The 22,921-nt window shown below is 45.9% G+C and overlaps 1 protein-coding gene across 1 annotated transcript in view; it reads right to left on the bottom strand.

Moving 5' to 3' along the window:
* LOC116839061 (IgGFc-binding protein-like) overlaps nucleotides 1-22,921 on the bottom strand; it is a 102,731-nt gene that overhangs the window by 3,178 nt on the left and 76,632 nt on the right. Inside the window, exons 14-19 of the mRNA XM_075071390.1 lie at nucleotides 15,353-15,494; nucleotides 13,210-13,538; nucleotides 12,082-12,640; nucleotides 7,778-8,106; nucleotides 6,688-7,273; nucleotides 5,211-5,539 (exon numbers count right to left, since the gene is read on the bottom strand). Of these exons, the coding sequence (XP_074927491.1) occupies nucleotides 5,211-5,539; nucleotides 6,688-7,273; nucleotides 7,778-8,106; nucleotides 12,082-12,640; nucleotides 13,210-13,538; nucleotides 15,353-15,494 (2,274 nt within the window). The remainder of the gene's footprint in view (nucleotides 1-5,210; nucleotides 5,540-6,687; nucleotides 7,274-7,777; nucleotides 8,107-12,081; nucleotides 12,641-13,209; nucleotides 13,539-15,352; nucleotides 15,495-22,921) is intronic.

Raw genomic sequence — 22,921 nt, 5'->3', positions numbered from 1 at the left:
AAACAGCTGTGCATATCTCTCTATCAGTGTTATAGAGGGCAAACAATTTATGAGTTTATTTGAGGTTTATTGGGGTTTATTTGGGGTTTGGACCCCATTGGGAGTTGGGCATCTGAGTGTTAAAGACAGGAACACTTCTTAAGCTGCTTTCAGTTATATCAGCAGCTTTGGGGCATGTGGTTCAGACCCTGGGTCTGTGTTGGAGCAGACTGGCATGTCTGGCTCAACAAGACAGGGTGATGGATTCTCAGGCTGGCAGGGAAAGCAAGGGCAAAAGTAGTCTTGGCACATCAGTTGGCAACCCTAAAGGGGTCTCTGTGATCCAACCCATCACACAACCCATCTGATATATCTGTATGACCCACATGACACTTTGGAAATCTCCAGAATCTAAGCTTTCATTTTTGTTTGTTTTGTTTGTTTAAAATAATTTTTTGGCCTTTATGGCTGTAAGGAAAACCTTCGAAATGTGCCTCAAGTCTGACTAGTTCGGCAACATCTGCCTGAGTCTGCAGAGAGCCTGAAACTATGACCCTCTAATGGTGTAAACTCCACTTCCTCTACTAAGCAAATCAGAGCATCAACTGTAAAGCACATGGATAACACTTCAGTGACAACACTAGCTACTTATTCCCTGTGTGGCAAAAGTGCTTCCCCTACATAAAATTATAGGATCATAGGACTAGAAGGGACCTCAAAGGTCATCTGATCCCACCCCCTGCACTCAGGGCAGGACTAAGTATTATCTAGACCATCTCTGACAGGTGTTGGTCTTACCTGCTCTTAAAAATCTCTAATGACGGAGATTCCACAAACTCCCTAGGCAATTTATTGCAGTACTTAACTACTCTGACAGTTACGAAATTTTTCTTAAAGTCCAACCTAAACTGTCCTTGTTTAAACTCATTGCTTCTTGTCCTATCTTCAGATGTTAACGAGAACAATTTATCTCTCATCCTTCTAACAACCTTTTATGTACTTGAAAACTGTTAGCATGCCCGCCCTCCCCGCTCTCAGTCTTCTCTTCTCCAGACTAAACAAACCCAATTTTTTCAATCTTCCCTCATAGGTCATATTTTCTAGACCTTTAATCAATTGTTGCTCTTCTCTGGACTTTCTCCAATTTGTCCACATATTTCTTGAAATGTGGTGCCCGGAACTGGACACAATATTCCAGTTGAGGCTTAATCAGTGCGGAGTAGAGTGTAAGGGTATGTCTACACTAGCAAGTTTCTATGCAACAAATTATACAACTTTTATTGAAGTGCTGGAATTAATCCTCTGTTGTGTGTCCACACTGTGTTCCTTGTGACTGTGAGGCATATCCACTTTAGCAGCTCTTGCAACGGCATTGTAGTAGCTATCCCACTGTGCAACTAGCTGCAGGGTGCTTTGGGAAGGGTTTGCAATGGGTCATGGGGCAGGCACAGTGTCACATGATGCAGGTTTCCCAATCCCATTGTTTCATGGGCATTCTACTACAATGCCAGCTGTTTTTCAACTGAAGTGTGTGGTGGGAGGGGAGGCAGTGTGTGTGTGTATGGAAGGGGGAGCGACAGTGTGTTTGGAGGACAGAAAGCATGTCAGCATGTTGTCTTGTAAGTTCAGACAGAAGCAGGAACCAACCAGTCCTGAGGCAGGGGAGGTGGATACCCCCGACATCAGCCCCCACCTTCCTCCCCAGCTCTCTGCAAAGACAACTGTCTGTCTGCCCTCTTCTCTCTCTCTCTTCTCTCTCTCTCATCTCTCTCTCACAACACACACAACACACACAGCGTACGTCACAACACAACACACCACACACCACCAATGTCATACCACACACACATACACTCTGGCTTCTGTGTTCAATAGCACGAGCATTCCATATTAATGGTTTGCTTTGTGTCTCTGAGCAGATTGGCACAGCATGCAAGGGCTGTCAGAAACGGAGCTTTGAAAGGGGAGGGGCGCATGTCTCCAGAGCAGCTGAGTTCAAAACAATGAGCAGAGCAGCCATTTGAGAGATTATGGGACACTTCTGGAGGCCAATCGATTGCTTTCTGTGCTGTAATGTGTTTACACTGCCAGTACTGGAGCCTCTGCGCTTTAAGGCTTATTTACGACTCTCGTCAAGGTGGGTTTTTTTACAATGCTGCAAGTGAGATGTTTCTGTGCACTAAGTACCTTGGCAGTGTGTACACCTCAGGAGTTACACCACAGAAAGCTTCTTTACTGCGCAGTAACTTGCCAGCGTAGACAAGGCCTAAGAATTACTTCTTGTGTCTTGCTTACAACACTTCTGCTAATGCATCCTAGAATGTTTGCCTTTTTTTGCAACAGTGAATCATGGCATGTACAAATGCATTAACAGAGGCACAGCATGCAAGTCAGGGGAAGTGACAGTATTGCTCTACTTGGCACCGGTTAGGCCTCAGCTGGAGTACTGCATCCAATTTTGGTCACTGCTGTAGAGAAAGGATGTAGAGAAACTGGAAAGGATCCAGAGGAGAGCGACAAAGATGACCAAAGCGATGGAATGCAAGTCAGATGAGTAAGGCTACGTTTTAGTCACAGGTATTTTTAGTAAAAGTCATGGACAGGTCACGGGCAATAAACAAAAAGTCACGGCCCCCTGACATGTCCATGACTTTTATAAAAAATACCTGTGACTAAATCTTACCTGCTGGGAGGGGGGCACTCCTGAAGACTGCTGTTGGGGGGGGAGGAGTCCCTGCTGCTGTTGGGAGGAACTGCTGCGGGGGGAGCTTCGTGGGGTGACGTTTTGGCCGGGGGGGCAGCCCAGGCCCTGCTGCAGCTGGAGTGGGGTGCAGCCTGAGGCCCTGCCACTCCTAGTTCAGATGGGGGAGGCCTGGGTCCCCGCTGCCACCGCAGCTGGTCCCTGACCACTGCACCAGGGCAGCACTGGGGACCAGTTGCCTGGGGCTGCCAGAGCAGTGCTTGGTGTGGCTGGCCCTGGGGCCTCCTCAGCTGCTGGGTGGTCCTGGGGTCAGCTGCACCAGAACTGCAAAATTCACAGATGTCATGGAAAGTCATGAAAGTCATGACTTCCATGACCTCCATGAATGATTCGCAACCTTACATATGAAGGAACTGAGTATGTTTAGTTTGCAAAAGAGGAGATGGGGGGATATGATAGCGGTCTTCAAATACGTAAAAGGCTGCCATAGAAGAGATGGAGGGCAGGACAAGAGGCAATGGGTTCAAACTACAGCAGAGCAGATTTAGATTAAATCAGGAAAAACTTCCTAAACAAAAGAAGAGCAGAACAATGGAACAGACTGCCTAGCAAAGGTTGTGGAAGCTCCTTCATAGGAAGTTTTCAAAAGTTTTCATCTGTCTTGGATGATTTAGACACAACATGGCATCATGGCAGGGGATTAGACTAGATGACGCTTGAGGTCCCGTCTAACTCTATGGTTTAATGATTCTATATGTGGGATAAGCATCCCATCACACCTTGGTCATTTTAACAGATCAAATGGGGCAAGGACTGGGGCTGAAGCAGCGTGTCTAGAGAATTAGGGGCTGCTAAGAGAATTAGATACAAAGAAAAGGATGAAGGAGAGTCACACAGACAGGTCAGGAAAAGAGAATCAGAAACAGGAAGATGCAGAAAATGGAGGAAAAAAGAGACAGAAATATATCTGAGCCTCAAATAGAGCAAATTTTCTCACTGTACAATGAACGGAAAAGGAAGGAAATGAATAATAAATACATAAATTAAAAATTAGTTCCTTCTAGAGATGTGCAAATAATAGATTAGTAATAATGAAAAAATAGGGAAAAAAATGTTTCAGTCTAACTGAAAAAAAATCACATTTTTTGGTGAAAAGTGGAAAGAAAATTGTTTCAGGTCAAACAAACCATTTTTCACTTTTTAAAGTATTTGAAATTTGAGAAAAATAAAATTAAAAGAAGTTTTGATACAAAACATCATTTCAAATGAAAAAACTGAAATGTTTTATTTCAAAAATGTTGAAACAAAACTTTTCAGTTTTTTAGATTTTTTTTCTCTGCCAAAATAAGTTGCCAAAACTGATGCAAATTCATGAAAGGTTTCAGTGCACAAAATCTGCATTTTTCACCAAACAAATGTTTTGGATGAAAAATTTTGCCCAGCTCTGGTTAAGAACATAAGAACAGACATACTGAGGCAGACCTGTCTTCCGACAGTGGGCAATGCCAGGTGCTTGCAAGTGAATGAACAGAAAAGGGCAATCATTGAGTGATCCATCTTATTGTCCACTCCCAGCTTCTGGTAGTCAGAAGCTAAGGATACCCAGGGCATGGGGTTGCATTCCTGGCCATCTTGGCTAATAGTCATTGATGGATCAATACTCCAGGAACTTATCTATCTCTTTTTTGAACCTCATTATAGTTTTGGCCATAATCCTCTGGCAGTGAGTTCCACAAGTTGACTGTGCGCTGTGTGAAGAAGTCTTTCCTTTTGTTTGTTTTAAACCTGCTGCCTATTAATTTCATTAGGTGACCTCTGGTACTTGTGTTATGTCAAGGAATAAATTATACTTCTTTATTCAGTTTCTTCACACCATTCATGATTTTCTAGATCTCCATCATATGCCCCCTTAGTCGTCTGTTTTCCAAGATGAAAAGTCCCAGTCTTTTTAATCACTCCTCATCTGGAAGCTGTTCCATACTCTTAATCATTTGTGTTGCCCTTCTCCGTACCTTTTCCAGTTCTAATATAACTTTGAGATAGGGCGTTCAGAACTGCATGCAGTATTCAAGGTGTGGTTACTAAATAAAGACTACATTCTCCCTCTGATCTCTGTGCAAACCTCTGATAGGCCATTCTGCTGTGCATATTGAGGAGTATATAGTTCTGAATTTACACTGCAACACATGCACCATAACTAAATATAGAATTCAGCCCTCTACTGAATCCTATGATCTATGCCACCTACTCCCATTGATTTCATTGGAGTCATGATTTCACCTCTATTATTAACCTATCCAACACTCCTTTCTTTCTCTGTCCCTTCTATAGGAGGCAGAGTCTTCTCCCATGCATCTTCTAACACCTGAAACAACCATCCCACCTTGTCCAAGGTTAGAAACGTCACCTGAAAACATCTTTCTTCCCATTTTCCTGTGTTTTTCTCTCTCACATCCCCTGATTCTAGGATACCATTTGTGTGAAAGACACTATGCCAAATCAGCGTGCAGTCCTGAAATCGAAGACTTACCCGGACTTTGCCAACTTCCCTCTTGTAGATGGAGATGTTGTACCCATAGACATAGATGTTGGTCACTCGTAGAAAGGAGATGGCCTGGCTGCCCCTGTTATCATTCTTCTCATCAATGGTAAAGGGCTCCAGGGAGCGGTCATGGCCACAGTACTTGGCAATGGTGTAGGTGCAAGTGCCCTGGAAGTCAAACTTCAGGCCATCAAAAGTGTGATAATGTGGGTCCCCCCAGCCCCAGCAAGTTCCCACGTAGTCGGGAACACATGTCGCATGGCCATCCTCTGTCTTGCAAGTCTCCTTGGTCCGGCATTTCAGGGTTTGGCAGGTTTCTGAAAGGAGAAAGCCCAGTTACATCAACAGAGTGGGGGACTCAAGTCAAGTGTCTAGGCCAGGAGAGCAAGATCTTCCATAGGCACAGCATTCATGCAGAACCAACTGAACCAACCAAGGCATGCTGAGGATACTCAACAAAGCTTGGCTTGCTGCAAGCTCTGGTCCCAGTCCAGTTAAACACTCAACCGTGTGAGCAGTTCCATTGAAATCAAGGAGGTTATTCACATGTTTAAAGTTACGGATGTGCTTAAATGCCCCTGGTTCTGATCCAGCACACCCTCAATAACCCATTGCTGTGGCACTGACGTAATTGGCTAATTCCCACTGACTCCTTTGGGAGCGGCATTTCAGTCCATACATCAGTGAGCAGGCCTGCCGACAGCATGCAGGGGAAGGGGGCAGTTGCCCAATGGTCCAGGTAATTTAAAATGGCCAGGGGGGCCCTGGCTGCTGCTGCATAGCAGCCAGGAGCCCCAGGCCTTTTTAAATCATCCGGGTGGGCCGCAGGGCTCCTAGACATATAGGGGGTGGTACTAACGACAGTGAAGGCAGCCAGGCAGGCATGTGGAATCCCTGGCCATGCCAGAAGAACTCACCCACCAGCGCAGCTGCCCTGGAGCCTGGAATTGCTGTCAGCGGGCGTGTCACTGAGAGCCACACATGCTAGGGGTTAAATTCTGAGAGTTGTAAGCACCTTTGACTCCCATGTATTTCAATGGAAGAAAATGTTAATCTCCTGGATCCCCCTTCCTAACACCTGGATCACCTGCAGCTTTGTTCTAATGCTGTTTCACTCTGAAGATCACTAGAAATGTTCCACAGACTCCTATGGCCCATAGACATTAAACTACACCATTGCCTGCTTGCTAGATACGTTGCACTTAAAGCCAAATTGCAGATAAGCTACCTGTGTCTATCATGCTTTCAGGCTTGTGAGTTCTTCGAGACTACTAAGGTACACTTAACCAAACAAAGGAAACTCTTCAGAATAGAGGGAGCTCTACTCTAAGAATCAGTGCAGACCCCAAAGCCCCAGGAACCTGGATATTCCCATCCCCATGCTCAGGTCACTCACCATCCCCTCCATCAACAGGGTAAACTGTCAGATTAGTCCCATTGCCATCTGCTTTGACAGAATACCAACCTCGAGATTCATCACAGCTGGACGGCGTCCTCCAGTCATAGACAGTGACTCCATGGTCCCTGCAGAAGTCTGCATAGGCCTCCAGTGACGCACACAGAATGGTCTTGTCCTGTTCATTCAGACACACGTCGTAAATGCAGTTGTCAAAAACCCTGTCGGGGCTCACCCTGGAGTGACACTCTCTGAAGGGCCCTTCCGGTGCTTTACTGATCACCCCACAGTGACTGTCATCCCCATACAGCTCTCTCTTGCTCTCATCACACATTGGGCAAGTCTCTTGGCAATAATCCCAGCAAAAGGGGTCCCGGTCTTGGACTTTCCAACTGGAAGCCCAGTCCACGATGACGGAGACTTTGATGCCGTTGGAGGACATCATGTCATCTCCTGGGTTCTGGTTGAAGTTCCCACAAAGACCGCACACGGCACCATAATAGCTGCTGGGGAGGGTGATTTCCAGATGCCAGTTCTTGTTGTATCCCACCCGGAGACCAACGTCCGTTTGCATGACGGTGCTGAGGCCTTTCTGGTATAGTCTGATTTTACCGTCTTTCAGCATCACTGGGAGACTGGTGATCACACCATTTAGCTAGAGACAGACAGGAGGGGAGGAACACGAAGCACATTATTGTTCTTTCATCCTCACTTGCTATTACTCCAACTGTCGCCTCACCATTCTCTAGCCAGCAGCAAGTAAAATAATCGTCAAATACTAAATCACTGTTTACCCATTCCTTACTCAAGAAGAACAATGAAGTCAATCCAAAGTCCCTGAATAAACATAGTATTTATCTAGCTTCACTATCTACCTACAGTATCTGTTTCCAGAATTCCCTATATCTCTATATAGATTCTACCTATCTGAAATAGCTATCGATCTAGCCACAAAGTCTTGGTTTTGCTATCTATCTATCTATCTATCTATTATAAGGTTTTCAAACATATAGATGAGATGTATTTACGTACTTGTATTGCCCACATGACATATTCAGCTGACAACATCTGTTTGGGATTCTGTTTGTGTGAGACACTACACAAAAGTACTGTGCTTTGTAAGCTGAACAATGCCAGAGCCCTGAGCTGGGAGACTCACCCGGACTTTGCCAACTTCCCTCTTGTAGATGGAGATGTTGTACCCATAGATGTAGACATTGGTCACTCGCAGAAAGGAGATATCCTGGTTTTCCCTATTGGCGTTCTTCTCATCAACGGTGAAAGGCTCCAGGGTGGCGTCGCTCCCACAGTATTTGGCCAGGGTGTAGGTGCAGGTGCCCTGGAAGTCAAACTTCAGACCGTCAAACGTTTGGTAGTTCATGTCCCCTGAGCCCAGGCAGGTTCCCATGTAGTCAGGAATACATGATGTGTGGCCATCCTCAGTCCGGCATGTCTCTTTGGTCCGGCATTTCAGAGCTTTGCAGGGATCTGAAAGAAAAAATTTTGGACATATCAACATGGCAGGGAACTCAAGTCCAGCATCTAGGTTATAATAATAATCTATATATAATAAAGCAGTCAGGCATGCACCTATGGCATGCCAAGAGTCCTAGAACATTGTGAGTTAGAGGTATCTCAACCAACCACCACCCTTACTCTACACCTAGTTTGTATACAACAATTTCATTGGTTGTAATGAGTCAGTGATATAAGGGAGCCTGCCCCACAGTTCTTTAAAGATTGATTCATCACCTGTACAACTTAACACAAACTCTCCAACGCAGTCCACATGCCCAAACAAATCAACACAAAATCCCCAAACATGATCCCCCAGACACCCCATCCCCTCATTTGTCACCCACACAGTTCAACACAAAATTCTTCAGCCCAGTCCCCCGATATAAATTAACACAATCACACAGCCAGCACATCGTAAACCCAACACATCGCTTCTCATTACAGCACACACTCCTCTTTCACCACCTTCCAAAATTTCTCAACACAACACAAACACTTGCCTACCTATATTTAGACTTGCCATAAAACAATAAACATCAGTGACAAAACTGTGGGTTATCAATTAATAACAATAATATTAGCATGGGAGAGCCAGACTGGTCATGACCACAACCTTCACGCAGAACCAGCTTAGTCAGTCATTGCATGCTGAGCAGATGGCAAGTCCATCATAGTCAACAGAACCTGGCTTGCTGCAAGTTATAGTCCCTATCCAGCAAAGAATTTAACCATGTGAGTAGTTCCATTGAAATCAATGAGGCTACTCACACGCTTAAAGTTATTCATGTGCCTAAGTGCATATGTCTCTGATCCAGCAACACGTTGAGTACCCTCAATAAGTTGTTTCTGTAGCACTGAATTCACTGGTGAATTCCCATTGATTCCAGTGGGACTAGGATTTCAGTCCATAAGGCCTGGTCTACACTACGCGTTAATACCGAATTTAGCAGTGTTAAACCAATGTAACCCTGCACCGATATAAAGGGCTCTTTAAACCGGTTTCTGTACTCCTCCCCGAAGAGAGGAGTAGCGCTAAAATCGGTATTGCCATGTCAGATTAGAGTTAGTGTGGCTGCAAATCGACGGTATTGGCCTCCAGGTGGTATCCCACAGTGCATCATTGTGGCCGCTCTGGAAAGCAATCTGAACTCGGATCACTGGCCAGGTAGACAGGAAAAGCCCCTGAACTTTTGAATTTCATTTCCTGTTTGCCCAGCGTGAAGCTCTGATCAGCATGGGTGGCGATGCAGTCCCAAATCCAAAAAGAGCTCCAGATCACCGTCAGAAACCAAGGGTGAACATCACAACAATACCAAACACTGCCCACCTATATTTAGACTTACCATAAAACAATAAACTCCAGTGGCAAAGCTGTGGGTTATCAATTAATAACAATAATAATAGCATGGGAGAGCCAGACTGGTCATGAGCACAACCTTCACACAGAACCAGCTTAGTCAGCCATTGCATGCCTAGCGATGGCAAGTCCATGATAGTCAAAGAAACCTGGTTGCTTTTTCAAAGTTACAGTCTCAGTCCAGTAAAGAACTTACCATGTGAGAGTTCCATTGAAATCAACAATCGAGAACTACTCACAACTTAAAGTTGTTCATGTTTAAGGTACATAAATTCCCTCTATTGGCACTGGGTTGAGTCAAATCTGGAGTATTGGCATCCACTTTAGGGCTCCCCCCACTACAGAAGGATGTGACAATTCCAGCAGAGGGCACAAAATGGTTAAGGACGAAGCTGGGCACATGAGCTTATGAGGACGGAGCGGGGAAAACTGGTTTATTGTAGTCTGCCAGAAGAGAAGAGTGAGGGGGAATTTTGACAGCAGCCTTCAACTACTTTGAAGGGGAGGTTGCCAAAGAGGATGGAGCTAAGGCTGTTCTCAGTGGTGGCAGATGACAGAACAAGGAAGCAATGGTCCCCTCACAGTTGCAGTGTAAGAAGGTCTAGGTGGATATTAGGAAACACTATTTCAACTAGGAGGGTGGTGAAAGCACTGGAATGGGTTACCTAGGCACGTGGTAGAAATCTCCATCCTTAGAGGTTTTTTTTAAGGCTTGGCTTTGGACAAAGGTCGTGGCTGGGATGATTAGTTGAGTGTTGGTCCTTGCTGTGAGCAGGGATTTGGACTAGATGACCTCTTGAGGTCTCTTCCACTGATCTTTATGATTCCTATGTCTGATCCAGCAACATGCTGAGCACGTCAATAAGCTGTTCTGTGCACTGAATTCATTGGCGAATCCCTCATTGACTCCAGTGGGAATTAGGAATGTCAGTCCATAGTCAGCAAGGCTGCAGGTGCTAAGAGTCAAATTCTGAAGAGGTTTAAGGCCTTCAGATCCCAGCTATTTCAATGGAGAAGAACATCTCAGCGGAGCTGCTTCCCCTAACGTCCACAAAATTGTCTATAGACACTGCCAAGGTAGCCCAGGAGGAGTGTGGGAGGAGGGAAGCAACAGGTGGGGTTGTTGCATGGGCACCCCCTAGAATGGCATGCAGTTCATCATTTCTGTGGAATCTCTGGGGCTCTGACCCGGAGTGGCTGTGCTCTCTGACTCTCTAGTAAACTTGCCCCATATTCTAGGCAGGACTGACTCTATTTTTAGACAAAACATAAAGAAGGGAATGACCCGGGGACTCATTCCCATTTTTGTCCACGCGCCTCCGGCCGACCTCAGCAAGGCCAGATAGGAGCACCCGTGACAGCAGCAGACAGTACAAAATGATTGATAACTGTCATCACCACTTTCCAATTGCATACAGTACAAAATGATTGATAAGCGTCATCTCATCGCCAATTTACAATGGCAGACAGTGCAATAGGGATGGTAACCATCTCTGCTACCTTGCAAAGACAAATGAATGCTGCTGTGTAGCACTGCAGTACCACCTCTGTCAGCAGCATCCAGTACATATATGGTGACAATGACAAAGGGCAAAACAAGCTCCATGGTTGCCATGCTATGGCGTCTGCCAAGGCAATCCAGGGAAAAAGGGCGCGAAATGATTGTCTGCCGTTGCTTTCACGGAGGAAGGATTGAGTGACGAAATTTACCCAGAAGTACCCACAACACTGTTTTTGCACCATCATGCATTGGGATCTCAACCCAGAATTCCAATGGGCGGGGGAGACTGTGGGAATTATGGGATAGCTATGGGATAGCTACCCACAGTGCAACGCTCCAGAAATCGACACTAGCCTTAGTACACGGACGCACACCAATGAATTGATGTGCTTAGTGTAGCCGCGTGCACTCGACTTTATACAATCTGTTTCACAAAACCGGTTTATGTAAAATCGGAATAATCCCATAGTGTAGACATACCCTGAGTCAGCAATGGCTGCAGGTGCTAAGAGTCAAATTCTGAGAGGTTTAAGCACCTTGAGATCTCATGCATTTCAATGGGAGAAGAACATCTCATGGAGCTGCCTCCCCTCTTAACTCCACAATTATCTATAGCTGCTTCACTCTGAAGACCACCAAAAAAGTTCCACAGCCCCCTATACTCCATAGACACTTAGAAACACTGAACTCCACCATTGTCAGCTTGCCAGATACATCACACTTATAGGGTATATATACATAGGAGACTTGGGCAGCAACTTTGCATCCACACTGATATTTTTAGATATCAATCTCAAGCCGAGTGAGTGTGTGAATGTCCACCTGAGCTGAGAATTATGCCTCCCAGCTGCTGTGTACATGTACACTAGCCACCTGAATCAGTGATTGTTTTAGATCTCATTAACTAACAGGTTCAGGCAGGTTAGCTCTTGGCTGAATGACTGCTAGGGGGAGCTCTACCCTAACAGTCAGTGCTGACCCCAGTATCTCAGGGATCCTGGATATTTCCATCCCCATGCTCATCAACAAAGTAAACAGATTGATTACTGCTACCATGGTCAATAAGAAACCAAGCTGCCAGACTTACCACAACTGGACGGCGTCCTCCAGTCATCAACAGTGACCCCATGCCTCCTGCAGGCATTTGCGTAGGCCTCCAGCGCCTCACACAGAATGCTTTTGTCCCCCTCATTCAGACACATGTCATAGATGCAGCTGTCAAAGAAGTCATCAGCGCTCACCCTGGAGTGACACTCTCTGAAGGGCCCTCCCAGTGCTTTACTGATCATCCCACAGTGACTGTCATCCCCATACAGATCACACTTTGGGCAAGTCTTTTGGCAATAATCCCAGCAAAGGGGGTCCCGGTCTTGGACTTTCCAACTGTCAGCCCAGTCCATGATGGAGGAGACGCTGGTGCCTTTGGATGACATCATGTCATCGTCTGGATTCTGGTTGAAGTTCCCACATAGGCCGCACATGGCCCCATAATAGCTGCTGGGGAGGGTGATCACTACGTGCCAATTTTTGTCATATGTGATCTGGAGGCCAAAGTCTGTCTGCAGGACTGTGCTGAGGTCTTTCTGGTACAGTTTGATTTTACCATCTTTCAGTGTCACTGGGAGACTGGTGATCACACTGTTCAGCTAGAGACAGAGAGGAGGGGGAAGGTATGATAGGTGTTATTGCTCTTTCATCCTCACTTGTTCTTACTGCAACTGTAACCTTGCCACTCATTTTGGCTGTAAATCATTGTCACTTCAACCAGTGGCATGTAAAAGAATCACTGAAATCAATTATCAGAGGGGTGACCGTGTTAGTCTGGATCTGTAAAAAGCAACAAAGAGTCCTGTGGCACCTTAAAGACTAACAGAAGTATTGGAGCATAAGCTTTCGTGGGTGAATACCCACTTCGTCAGACGCACGTAATGGAAATATCCAGAGGCAGGTATAAATATGCAGGCAAGAATCAATGTGACTTTCCCTGAATAAACACAGTATTTATGTAGCTACACTATCTACCAGTTTCTATTTGTCTGCATAATTATCTATCTATCTATCAAAACAATGTCAAACACAGATCAGTTGCATTTACGTACTTGTATTGCCCATATGTCGCCTGTATCTAGGATTCCATCTGTGTGAGAGACACTACACAAAAAATACTATTTGTTATAAGTAGAAAAGGAGCAGAACCCTGAGCTGGGAAACTCACCCGGACTTTGCCAACTTCCCTCTTGTAGATGGAGATGTTGTACCCATAGACATAGATATTGGTCACTTGCCAAAAGGAGATTTCCTGGTTCCCCCTGTTGTCATTCTTCTCATCAATGGTGAAGGACTCCAGGGTAGGGTCGCTGCCACAGTACTTAGCGATGGTGTACTTGCAGGTGTCCTGCAAATCAAACTTCAGGCCATCAAAAGTTTGGTACTGTGCATCCCCTGAGCCCTGGCAGATTCCAGTGTAGGCAGGAACACATGCCTCTTGGCCATTTTCAATTTTGCATCTCTCCTTGATCCGGCATTTCAGGGTTTTGCAGGGATCTGAAAGGAGAAAACCCAGTTCTATCAACAGGGCAGGGAACTCAAGTTCAGTGTCTAGGCTGGGAGCTCCAGCCCTGTCATGGGCACAGCATTCATGCAGAGCCAGCTGAGCTAGCCAGAGGACACTGAGAAGTTGGGGAGCACGGGATACTCAACGGCACTTGGTTTGCTGGAAGCTATGGTTCCAATCTATCGAAACACTTAATCAGGTGAGTTCAGTTGAAATCAATGAGGTGACACACATGCTTAAAGTTATGGATATGCACAAGTGCCTATGGCTCTGATCCAGCAAAGTGCTGAGCACCCTCAATAACACATTGCTATGGCACTGAAGTCACTAATCATATGTGCTGGAACTAGGAGTGCTGGGGGTGCTGCTGCACCTCCTGGCTTGAAGTGGATTCCAGTGGAGGTAACGTTTACAGTTTGGTTCAATGACTCTCAGCCTCCCCACTGTAAAAATTGTCCCAGCACCCCTGTCATTGGCTAATTTCCAGTGATTCCATTGGGAGAGGGAATTCAGTCCATAAATCAGTGAGAGCTGCAAGTGCTAATAGTCAAATGCTAAGAGGTGCTAAGCACCTGTGACTCCCACTGGAGGAATAGTTCATGTCAGAGATTTCCCTCCCCTCCTAATTCCCCACAACTCAGTTCTTATGCTGCTTCACTCTGAAGTCCACTAGCTCAGTTTACAAAGGCTAGTGTGTGTCCTCTCCACATCGAAGGAGGGGCAGACTGGGTAATGAACTTACACTGGTCAGGCTTCTGACCAAGCAAGATGGTACAGTTCTGGGATGCAAGTAGGGTGACCAGACAGCATGTGTGAATAATCGGGACAGAGGGTGGGGGGGGGGAGTAATCAGAGTCTATATAAGAAAAAGCCCCAAATATCGGGATTGTCCCTTTCTGGTTACCCTAGGTGCAAGGCTAGGGAGCGGGGGGGATTTGGCTGGAGCCTCCCTATTGTTGGTTCATGAATGGCTAGGAGAAGCATTCATGTAACTTGGTTTGGTGTGTCCCTGCCTGTGGATGTCTGTGTAAGTGCAGTACCCACCAGAAGTTTGTAGGTTGCCAACTGCATCACAGCGAGAGGATACCCAGGTCATAAGCATCGACTTCCCACTTTCCCCTGGGTACCTGACCTCCCGCCGCCCCTGGCCCCGCCCCCACTCCACCCTTTCCATAAGGCTCTGTCCCTGCCCTGCCTCTTCCCACTCCTTCCCCGCCCCCATTCCAACCCCTTCCCCAAATCCATACCCTGGCTCCACCTCTTCTTTGCCTCCTCCCCTGAGCGTGCCACGTTCCTGCTCCCCCCCTCCCTCCCGGAGCTTGCTACCCAGCCAAAGAACTGTTTGGCAGTGGCTGGGCAGGAAGCGCTGGGAGGTAGGTGGAGGAGCGGGGAGGTGGCGCACTCAGGGGAGGAGGTGGAGGTGGGGCAAGGGGTGAGGGGAGCTTGGCTGCCAGTGAGTGCAGAGCACCCACTAATTTTTCCCCGTGGGTGCTCCAGCCCCAGAGCACCCACGGAGTTGGTGCTTATACGCCAGGTTGGACAGAGTGCTCAGCAGTCCCCACAGTCCAGATTGAACCCTGGGAACCACTGTAACAATCATATTTCTTGCTGAATTGCAAATTGGCTATCTCTGTCTATGATTAGCTAAGCAGGATCAGGCTGGTTAGTTAGCAGAAGGGTATTTATTGATGAAAAATAAGCTGCATAAATAACCTGTTGTAAACTGGTTTCTCCCATCCCAACCTCAGTTACTCCACCCACAGTAACCCCTCGGGGCATATTTCAATCAGTGACTCTCCTTCACCTTTGCTGATGCAGTCCATGATACCGTCTCTGATCTGGCAAGTTTCTTCTCTGGCACAGCTGTGGGCTTTGCAGGTCACCTCTCTGGTGGAAACGCAGGTGCAGCTCTGCTGGCATTCATTTGTCAGGATGGTCTCTCTTGGCTGAGGGGACGTTTGGAAAAGGGGAAATAACACAATGTAATGAGGAAAAGATCATTTATAATAATTTCTGGCAGTGCTTGTGACAAAGTAGTGTTGGTGTCACTAGGCATAAATCTAAGCCTCAGTGAACCTAAGCTTCTCCATGTTGAACTCTACTTGATCTAGAAAGCTAGCAGCTGTGAAATTAAATGTGTAACAGTAAGTTATCAGTTGCAGCACAGCTCAAACCGGTCTAGAGCAGTAGTGATAAGGCCTTTAGCAGAAGGACAAGATAACTTGCAGAAGGAAAACTTACTAACGAGCTGCCGAAGCCAAGATTACTTAATGCACCTGCACTTACATAACTGCTACAAGGGGAGGAAGGAGGAGGAGGGGAGGGGAAGAAAGAAGAAAGAGAAAAAAAATTTATAAAAAGGGGAAAGCCGCTTGTGTAGGGGGCTTGATTTGAGGCACCAGTCTCCTTGCACCGCTTTGAGATCTCAAATAAACTTTGTTTGCTTCTCCACCCTGGTGTGTTTATTGGCGTGAAGTACACCAGGCAACGAACCCCGCTGTTGCCCCCCTCGGGCACTTTGTGTCGGCAACAGTTCTTGGTGCCCAAAGTGGGGCTCGAGGCTAAAATTAGCCTTGCCTGGATCCCTCCTGGTGGTCGACAAATTGCGGTGACGACCGATGCCCAGCGTGCACCGGTGACTCCACCGGGGGCCTCAGCGGAGACACGGTTTGATTGACCCCGGAGGGCACAACGGGGCAACGCGCTCGAGTAGTGGAGAAGCAGTTGTGGGCGACGGTGCAGAACCAGTCCCTTGGATAAGGTAGGAACAGTCCAGTGGTCTGGATTTTTGCCTGTTAAGACCTGGGGACCCCCAGTGTCACCCTAGGATATGGGACAGGGACAGAGCACAGGCAGGGCACAGTGTACACCCTTAGAATGCATTATGGCGAATTGGAAAGTGTTTGGATCGGATCCGATGACTAAGGATAACCTGGGGGAAAAAAAAAGAAAAAAAAGCAAGATCAGATGCAGAATGGTACTGGGGGTCAGTGTGAGTGACTGTTACCGGAAGACGCCCAGAGTACCCTGTGAAGCAAAAGCTCGTGACCAGGACTACTCTAACGCAAGCCCGGTAACTAGTGGATCTTTAGGAGGTCCGACCCATGGTGGGCTGACTTGGCCTGGCATCATCCGGTGAGGAAGCTACCTGGGTCTAGGAGAGTGTGTACCCATCTTCCCTTCCCATTTCCTTTCCATGTGGGATACTGACAGTCTGATCATCTCACTGGATGCAATCAGAGTAAGCGGCGCCGTCTCCCAGAGACTAGCCGACGCTCTTTGCTGAAGGGAGGTGTAGGAGGGTCATGGCCATTCTCGTTAGCCTCTCCTGTGTGAGTACCCTGTAGGGAAAAATCCTTAGTTTATGAGCCGCTAGCGGGGACAGGGCACCCTCCCTGTGTGTGTAAGTGGAAAATGGGTGGGGGACAGTCTAAACATTCCACCTCACCCCCTAAGGGTACCCCAGCATATTATATGTATGTACATTATGGTTCACCAACCTGCAGGTATTTAGAGAATTGGAATATTTACACGTGTGAAAATCCATGTAGACAATGCCCACTAGAAGGTACTTCAATCTAGATAAGATCATATATCTAAGAGGAGCGTTTCATCACCAAAAGCCTCTGACAGTGTGAGCAAATTTGTCTATTGAGGAAAGGAACGGGTTAATTTGAAATTCAGCTTGGCCCAGGGATAAAAAGAAAGTTGCTCTGCGTTCAAGGTCAAGAATCAATGCAGACTATGCTAAGTACAAAGAAAAACTGCTTTCAGCCCCAGCTGGCTGTGAAGAAAAAAAATACAGACAGAGGTGAACCAAAGGCAATACAAGTTACAGAACTGAGATTACATTTGCAAAGCTTAACTGTCCAGTAAGATCCAACAGTGTGCTTTTGTGACCCCGGAGTTGGTGTGGCTTGGTGACACCAAAGAAGCCATAAGCAGCCGACCTGGACTGGAATCTCTGAAAGAGACACCGCAGGAGATTCCAGGGTGTAAAAGAATAGCCCTCCCAAGAGTGGAAGCATGTTGGAAATTCTGAACAAGCTGTATACAGGATAATCTCCCGTCCACCTCTCCCGCTTCTCTGAACATTATACACAGAAGTGGCCAGTCTGGATGTATGTGTGTGAGTATGAATGGGGCTTAGGGCTTGGGGCATTAATGTCTTCCTGAGTGATGTGGGAGCGTTCCCAACACTCTCTGTTGTTCTATTATTTTATCAATGAAGCTTTAAAATTCGGTTATATGGTGTATTTTCTTTATCTTCCCCTAACGATCCTGTAGTGTCAGCCTGATCACCTGACATGAGGGATAGATTGGTAATAGAAATTTGTCACAGTTTGGTGAGTAATTAAAAAGGGGGGAGCCCTGCAGAATTTACGCCATCTATTTGTTTTACCCTTGTTGTTTTATGTTTGCTCTGCTTGGTACTGTTGGTGTTATACGTTAAGAACTGCATGATTAAAAGTGAGCCCTAAAAGGATAAGGAAACGCTATCTGGTTCTGGTTTTGTTCTGTTTAACTGGTTACTGTTGTTTTTCTGCTCTGTTCTTTTGGGCGTTAGGAGTGTGGGCGGAACTGAACCTCTCGTTTGTAATTCCTGGGAGTGGAAGCCATGCGTGCGAGGAAGCTCTGAGGTCGAATTGAGATCCTTCTGTCCCGTCCCCTGTAGCAGTCAGTGTATAGAAGGGGGGAAACCTGGCTTAGACTGTAATTCCCTCTGCTCTCTGTGTAATTCTCTTTTCTGTGTAAGTGTCAGAAGACAGATGGGTGGGTCTCTGGGTAAACCCTCTAAGGATAGTCCTTTAAATTATATGTTAAGTAAATGGCCTTTACCCAATGGGCCATGCATTTTTGTCGAGGTGGCAAGCCTCACAAGGGAGGACTCGGGTAGTCTTGTGAGTAAAAATGTTTAAGGGAAGAGACCAGGAGGGATGGGGGCTAGTTCAATGTTATTGTAGTATAATAGGAGGATCTGCGTGCTCTTGTGCTTTAAACCCTCTTTTACGTTTTAGTCCTTTAATATTGGTAATATAGATTAAGTAAATTGCCATTTTTGAACCCTAGGGCCTATTTTTTATGTTAGAAGTTGTTGTGTCATAGCACTGCGACCAATGGAGACTCATCGGGTAGACTTTGTGATAGTAATAATTTAATTAAGGGAATGAGACAGGAGGGTATGGGTGCTGTTTGAGTCGCGCCACCCTCCTATACCAACTAAACTGGGTTTAGTGTGCGAAAGTTACTTATAGCCCATGGAATGGACCGTTCTTCAGCAATAAAACAAGCCACTCCGAGACTTCCCATGTAGGTGCGTGAGGCTAACAAACAGAGAGCTGTGAAAAGACGGCGCTTGGAAAATTTGAGTGAAATATGTACTGGAAGAAGGAGTCAGTAGTGTAAGCATGGGGATTCAGATACCCCAGGACTTACTTGGAATGGTGAGTTAAGTTGATAAAATTGGCTGTTGGGAGACACGCAAGTGACTTTAGGGAAAGTTCAAGATAATCTGTAGTTGCGGGGATGGGGAACCAGGCAGTTTGGAACTTTGGTATATAATGCACTAGAAGAGGACAGTTCTTTTGGCCTGTCTTTTCATGTTTCAAATAAATTTTGGCTAAATTACACTCATGCCTTTTAACGCGCTGCAAACCTCTTAAGCTGTAATAGCTTTGGATCCAAAGCAGCAGAAGCAATCTGTATTCCTATGCAATTTATCTTTAGACTGATAAAGTAGGTAGAGCCACTAGAAGCGCGTTGGGCTCCTATGAACAAACACATACAAGAAGTATGGTGGGTTAGTTTCTTCCTTGTTGTGTGCCCTGAAATCACCAAGTAGGTATTTGATTATTTTTAATGCGATGATGACTCGCCCAGGGGATGTACTCACTGTTCTCTTATTTGAATACTTTCAATAAATCAGAAGGAAATAGAGATGCCAGGCAGAACGAATTCAACGTTACCAGTTGCATTAGTGCGACAAATAGGACTTATTGTTTGTGTTTCCTCTGTTCTTCTGTTATTGTGGTGTTTGTCTTGCGAGCCGGTAATTGTTGTGATTTAGCTCGCCTTTTAATGAAATGGTTAGTTGGAATCAGGCGTATGGTTAAATTGATAATGCAAGTAGATTTGTTTTGTTCAACTAAGAAATTAAAAAAAGTGTTGGATTAATCAGGAGATGTCTGATATATACAAGTCTGTTACTCATTTTCTCTTAAGTAAGAGAATGAATCTTTCTTATTTGCCAATATCTGTTTACTATCGAAAGTGGTTGATTTACATTGCAATACGCAACAGTCTTTTGAAGCAAGGACATAAAAGATTAACCCACTCCCATATATTGTACATGATCCTTTGGCTACACTCTGATTAATTTTCAGAGGGATGGAGGATATGGGGAAATGCATATGGATTAGAAGTTGTACTGTATGTAATCTCAAAGTGGTGTTGTTTGTCCTGCGTAGTTGGCTGCAAAGCTCTTGTAATAAGTTATTTTAGTGGAGGAGTAATAATTGTGACATATTATTAAATTAATGAAGGACTATTGTACCTGTGTTTAAATGGCAATGTTATATTGTCTGTTCATAATGTCGGAAACAAGGTGTATGTAGGTTTAAAGATGATAGTTTTTATCTTTGATCAGGTTAAATGAAAGCAGACAGAGAGGGATAGAAGGACAATAGAAACAGAATGTGAGTACTGGAAAAATATAATAATATATAACTCTAGACGATGCTCAATGGCGTATGTATAGACACTATGAAGCCACTTAAGAACATGCCTCACAGTCAAGATTTGGCAATGAATCAGGAAAGAGTGCTTGAATGCCCGTACACAGCATTATGAGATCTGCAAACACCTGCAGGGACTATGAAATGTGTTAGGTTTTTTTCTCAAGGGGTAAAGTAGAAGCAGCTATTGCAAGACGATACCGTGTGGACCACTCCCTTGGAACGGAAACTGGAAAGATGGACCGTAATAGGGGTCCACCAGAGAGAAACCTGCTTTTGACTCCATGCCTAAAAGGCCCTTATAGCCCGTGTTGCTGAACTAACCCAGACCCGCTGTGAGTGTTTTACCCAAGGGTGCTGCTTGGATCCCATCGATTTCTCACTGCCCAAAAGGACCTCTCCCTCGGGAAGATTTCTTCCTCCCTATTGATGCTTCAGTCCTACATATTTCCTTCTACTCCAACTGTGCCACTTCTAGGAACAGCAGGGGTGAAAAAGCTTACAAAGGTGATGCTACAGTTTATTTTCGTGTATCCTTTGTGTCCCACTGACACGATTACTTTGTGCCTTTGAATCTTTTCTAGAAGAAATTCAATATCCTTTCACGTGTTGTGATCTGGATAAACCTCCCCTTGAAGCAATGCTGCTGTCAACCACAAATGTTTTTGGAAAAGGGAAGAACGAAGACTCAGACTCACAATGCACTGAAATTTGCAAAGTCAGAATTCCTGAACTAGAAAGGCCTTAAAAGCTGACCTGGTGAAGAAAGAAGAATCTATACTCTTGGCGGCGAGACGATTTGACCCATGTTGGGAATGTGGGTATTGATTGGATTTTTGGGGTTTTTCTACAGGCTGTACCCTGGTTGTCCTGGAGAGTGCGCAATAGTGTAACCCCCTCCTATGCTATTAATGTCGATACCTTTTGAAAGTACCTGAAAATAGTTAAATAACAGATATAATATAGTACTACACCAAGGAAAGATGGTATTGAATATAACTGAGGCTGGGAAGTCATTGCAGTGGGATCTAGTATGTTTAGGAATTCAGGATTTCCTGAATGACCAGCTGATGGCCATTGAGAGTGATCTTGAGTACCAGACTTGGCCCACTGCCCTTACAGACGCATCAGAAATACCATCTGATCTGTGATCATGGAGGCATACTTGGACACTTTCTGGGTGGAAGTGTGGCTTCACAGGGCAGAGTGTGCGCCCTTATAGGGGATGAATGCTGTACTTATGTCCCAGAAAATGCATAGGATATTAACAAGCACATCCTGTCAGCCGAATAGGCTTTTGAACATTGGAAGGCCCAGGAAAGGGAACCCACTATTTCTGATTCCCTCTGGGGCTGGTTACCCAACCTGGGGAACTAGGGGAAGGTATTGTTCGCCTCCTGCACACTGGTGTAGTGTTGTGTATCGTTACTCTCCTCTTGCTTGCTTGCTGTAAAGCACTCCAGCTCCCTAGAGCTTAATCGCTTTTTGTCCTCAAAGTATGAGAAAACTTAGCCAAAAGTTTGTTGAGTATTCTCAAAGGAGGGAGTTGTTGGTGTCACTAGGCATAAATCTAAGCCTCAGTGACCCTAAGCTCCTCCATGTTGAACTCTACTTGATCTAGAAAGCTAGCAGCTGTGCAATTAAATGTGTAACAGTAAGTTATCAGTTGCAGCACAGCTCAAACCGGTCTAGAGCAGTAGTGATAAGGCCTGTGCACCTTTAGCAGAAGAACAAGGTAACTTGCAGACGGAAAACTTACTAACAAGCTGCCGAGGCCAAGATTACTTAATGCACCTGCGCTTACATAACTGCTACAAGGGGAGGAAGGGGGGTGGGGAGAAGAAAGAGAAAAAAAAACTTATAAAAAGGGGAAAGCCGCTTGTGTAGGGGGCTTGATTTGAGGCATCAGTCTCCTTGCACCGCTTTGAGATCTCAGATAAACTTTGTTTGCTACTCCACCCTGGTGTGTTTATTGGTACGAGGTACACTGGGCAACAAACCCCGCTGTTGCCCCCCTCGGCCACTTTGTGTCAGCAACAGTGGGGTTTTATTCATCTTGTTATGTTGCATGTGATTCTTACAGTCCTATACTAATACTGTGTGTACCCTAGTTTCCCTGTGTACTGCATCTGCACTAAGGTGGTAGGAATTGGGTGTGTGATTTTGCTGAGGCCCTCGGGGCAGGTGAGACTGCCCAGCTATTTGCACCTATGTAACCTGAGACCCAGGAGGGGGGATGCGATCAGCTGACACCTTTTGCCCAGGAAGCGAGACAAAGAGAAGGAGGAGGAGCATCATGGGGGGAGTAGGAAGTCGGGTAACTGGAGGCTTGCAGTCTGGGGAAGGGGGGGATGGTAAGAGGGGGGATTCAAGGCATCTGGCCCAGGATTTCCAAGATGGACTTGGCTGAAAGTCACTGATGTCTATAACAGCCAGTTCTGTTCTATGCTGTGTTCCTGTCGACTAATAAACCTTTTGTTTTACCGGCTGGCTGAGGGTCTTGTCTGACTGCAGAGTTGGGGTGCAGGGCCCTCTGGCTTCCCCAGAAGCCCTGCCATGGCAGACTCACTGTGGGAAGCACACAGTGTGGAAGGAGATGCTGAATGCTCCGAGGTCAGATCCAGGAAGGTCAAAGCTGT

The sequence above is a fragment of the Chelonoidis abingdonii genome, chromosome 11 (assembly GCF_003597395.2).
Source record: "Chelonoidis abingdonii isolate Lonesome George chromosome 11, CheloAbing_2.0, whole genome shotgun sequence".
NCBI lineage: Eukaryota > Metazoa > Chordata > Testudines > Testudinidae > Chelonoidis > Chelonoidis abingdonii.
The sequence above is the reverse complement of the archived record's forward strand: the minus strand, read 5'-3'. Positions and strand labels throughout refer to the sequence as shown.